Source organism: Sipha flava, unplaced genomic scaffold, assembly GCF_003268045.1.
Source record: "Sipha flava isolate LNK unplaced genomic scaffold, YSA_version1 66_pilon_pilon, whole genome shotgun sequence".
In the NCBI taxonomy this organism is placed as follows: Eukaryota; Metazoa; Arthropoda; class Insecta; order Hemiptera; family Aphididae; genus Sipha; species Sipha flava.
Window position 1 is genome coordinate 1,935,830 of NW_020273606.1, and position 3,211 is coordinate 1,939,040.

General features: G+C 29.9%; 1 protein-coding gene across 1 annotated transcript; it reads left to right on the forward strand.

Annotated features, from left to right (window-relative positions):
• Window positions 1-5: 5 nt before the first annotated feature.
• Window positions 6-1,534, forward strand: LOC112691730 (lactosylceramide 4-alpha-galactosyltransferase-like; the record flags this gene model as incomplete). The annotated part of the gene is made up of 2 exons (XM_025566101.1): window positions 6-233; window positions 1,001-1,534. Coding segments are annotated over 2 exons (498 nt in total), but the record flags the coding sequence as incomplete, so codon positions are not given.
• Window positions 1,535-3,211: the final 1,677 nt, after the last annotated feature.

Genomic DNA, 3,211 nt, shown 5'->3' on the forward strand with positions numbered 1-3,211 from the left:
TTGTAAATTATTTACTGTTTAGGTCTTTAGAAGGCATCACGAATTTCGCCAGTGTCGAATCAAATACATCAGTTGCATCATTAATCTTAAATTTTGGTTATGATGACATTGGAAAAACTATTGCTAACATTGCAGTTAATGATTTTGCTAAAAATTATCAAGGTAATAATTGGGGATATAATGGTCCTGGTGTTATTACCAGAGCACTCATGAAAATCTGCAATACAAGAGTGGTAAGTAGGTTACAAAATGTGCTGTAAAAACCACATGTGTAGATTGTGTATTGCACACAGACCCAGAGCCTCGTTCTATATTATGAGACTTCAATAGTTATTAAAAATAGTTACAACGCACACTTTCCAGTCACTACCAACGATAAGGCCGTCCAACTAAATATTTCCATAAATAACCATTCACAAACAAAATTATCAGTATTATAATTTTTATTAATAAAATTTTTTAAGTTCAGTTAAATCTGAGCACAGTTAAAAACTATTTCAGAACCATGAGGCCTAATTTCTAATTTAAGGCTGAGGCCTTGGGTAACTGCCCCTATTGCTCCCCTCGTGCCGTTCATGCTAAACAGAATACATTAAATTTAAATACACGTCACACGGGTACATGGATATTAAATAATATCGGGTATACAGACTCGTTTGCAAATAACAAATCATTATTTTATCTTTCATAGTAAAATATAAAACGAATAGATATTATTGTATTCAAATGTACAATACAAAACAAAGGGGGGGACTTCCCCCCTAAATACGCTTTGTTTGTCTTATTTGTATTAATAATTTGACAAGAAGCTAGGATTATCATTTAATTGTTTTACTTATACACCGCTTATAAAGTTCTCAAATACCTTTAAAATTCCTGTAAAACATTATTCTTTATAACATTTAAAATTAATTAATTCTGTTGAGTTACCATAAAAATGATAATTATACTATTGTATAATGTTTTAATTATAATGTTCAACTTATTATTTTTTTTTTAGATAACTAATATGAACAAACAAAACTGTAAAGGATTTATGGTTTATGGACAGGAAGCATTTTGCCCAATTCCGTGGACAGATTGGGCACTATATTTCAACTCAACTACTAGTGCTAAGGTAATGAATGCAATTGAGAACAGCATGGGAATTCATGTATGGAATCTACACAGTAAACATACACCTATTATAGTTGGATCAAAACAACCCTATGGATTAGTCGCTCAAAAATATTGTCCTGATATTTTTTCTTCGGCCAAAGATATATTTTAACTAATTTGAATCATACATTTTATTGTTATACATTAGATTATATTTATAGAATTAATTAATTTTAATGTGACAATATAATAATTATTTTATTGAACAAAACTTCAAGGTCTCTTAAGATACAGCTCCAAAGAATGTTCTGTTGACTAATGTTTCTCAATTTATTTCTTCGACACAATAAATATCCATAAATCAATGTGCACCTATTGAATAATGTCTATCATACAGGTTACAATCAAAATAAAGACAATGATAATATCCAAAGAAGATTAGTTATTTTTGTTACTAAAAAATTATTTCAAATACTTTTTCTTCTTCTCCTTCGCCTTTCTCCCAAATTTTTAGGGTCGGCCACCTTTTTCCTAAATCTCCGCTCGTTGCAATTTTCTACATCCCCTACTCACACACTAACAGCCTCATATCATTCTCAGTCGTATCCAATAATTTTTTTTTTTCCCCCAACATTAATTTTCATAACAACTCTTACTGTATTTGTTTCCTCTAGTCTCATCACATTCCCAAACCATTACAGTCTATTTTCTCTCATCTTATCCATTATAGACGTTACACCAATACTACCTCTCACATATTTGTTCCTTATTTTATTTTTTATTGTTACTCCACTCGTCCATCTAAACATTCTCATTTCCGCAACACCCATACTCTGTTCTATTTTCCTGTCAACCACCCATAACCATCTCTAAACCAAATAGATTAGTTGGGTCTCACTACACCTGTAAAATTTAACTATTAAGTTCATTGACATTTTCTTGTTGCATAAAACACCTGACGCTTTTCTCCATTTTATCCAATCCCATTTAATCCTATGTTTTACATCCATGCCAAAACCCCCGTCCTTTTATAAAAATGATTATGAATATTTAAAGTTCTCAACTGCACCTATCACATTACCTCTTATTGTCAGTGGTCTCCTCGTCCTCTCAACTTTTTGGTATCTTCCTCCAGTCATACTTTATATACTCTATTTTATTTCTACTAATTTTCAATCCCTAATCTCCACTCATCTATGTTAACTTATTATTAACTTCTTCCAGATTTTCTCCTACCAAAACTATATCTTCAGTAAATATTATACACCATGGTATCTCACCTTGTATCTCTTTTGTAACTTTAGTCATTACCACAGAGAACAAATAAAGGTTTAGAGCCAACCCCTGATGTACATCAACTCCTACATTAAAATCTATTGTTACTCCACACAAACCTTTGAACTAGTCCTCTGGCCTTCATACATATTCTTCCTGAATCAAATTTATATATATTTTTGGGACTTCTTTTCTTATAATTGCTTATTATAAAACTTCTCTTAGCACTCAGTCATACGCCTTTTATAAATATATATATTATATCAAATAATTATTAATTTTAGTAAATAGTGTTAACAATGTTTATACATTTTTGAGTCAATATACCGTCAATACGGGTGAAATGGAACTTGAGTGACTTGGAACACAATGAATTTTCTTTAATGAATTTGATAGAACTTCGATAGTTTTGACTATACATTGTTTATCTTTTCATGATATTTTATGTTGTTACATTTCCAATCAGAATCATTTTATCATGTTTTTTTATATTTCTTATCGTTAAACAGAAATCAATGTTACAAATTGTTATCATAAAAACACTTTTTTAATAGACCAAATTTAAGTCACCAAACTCATACTGTTCAAGACAAAAAAGAATGTGATTAATTTATTTTTTATATAATATTTAGGTTACCAATTGACTTATGTTATCATATGTACAAAGATGTTTTTAAAAACCCTATTTGTGTTCCAAGTAAAACGTATGGTAGGTTAAATGCCCCAAAACATTAAAAAATCCTTACTGTTTCATGTCACCTGAAACTCAAGGTGACTTGGAACATTCATTTTTTATTTATTTTTTAACCAAGTTATGGTTAAAATTCATTTTTTTTTT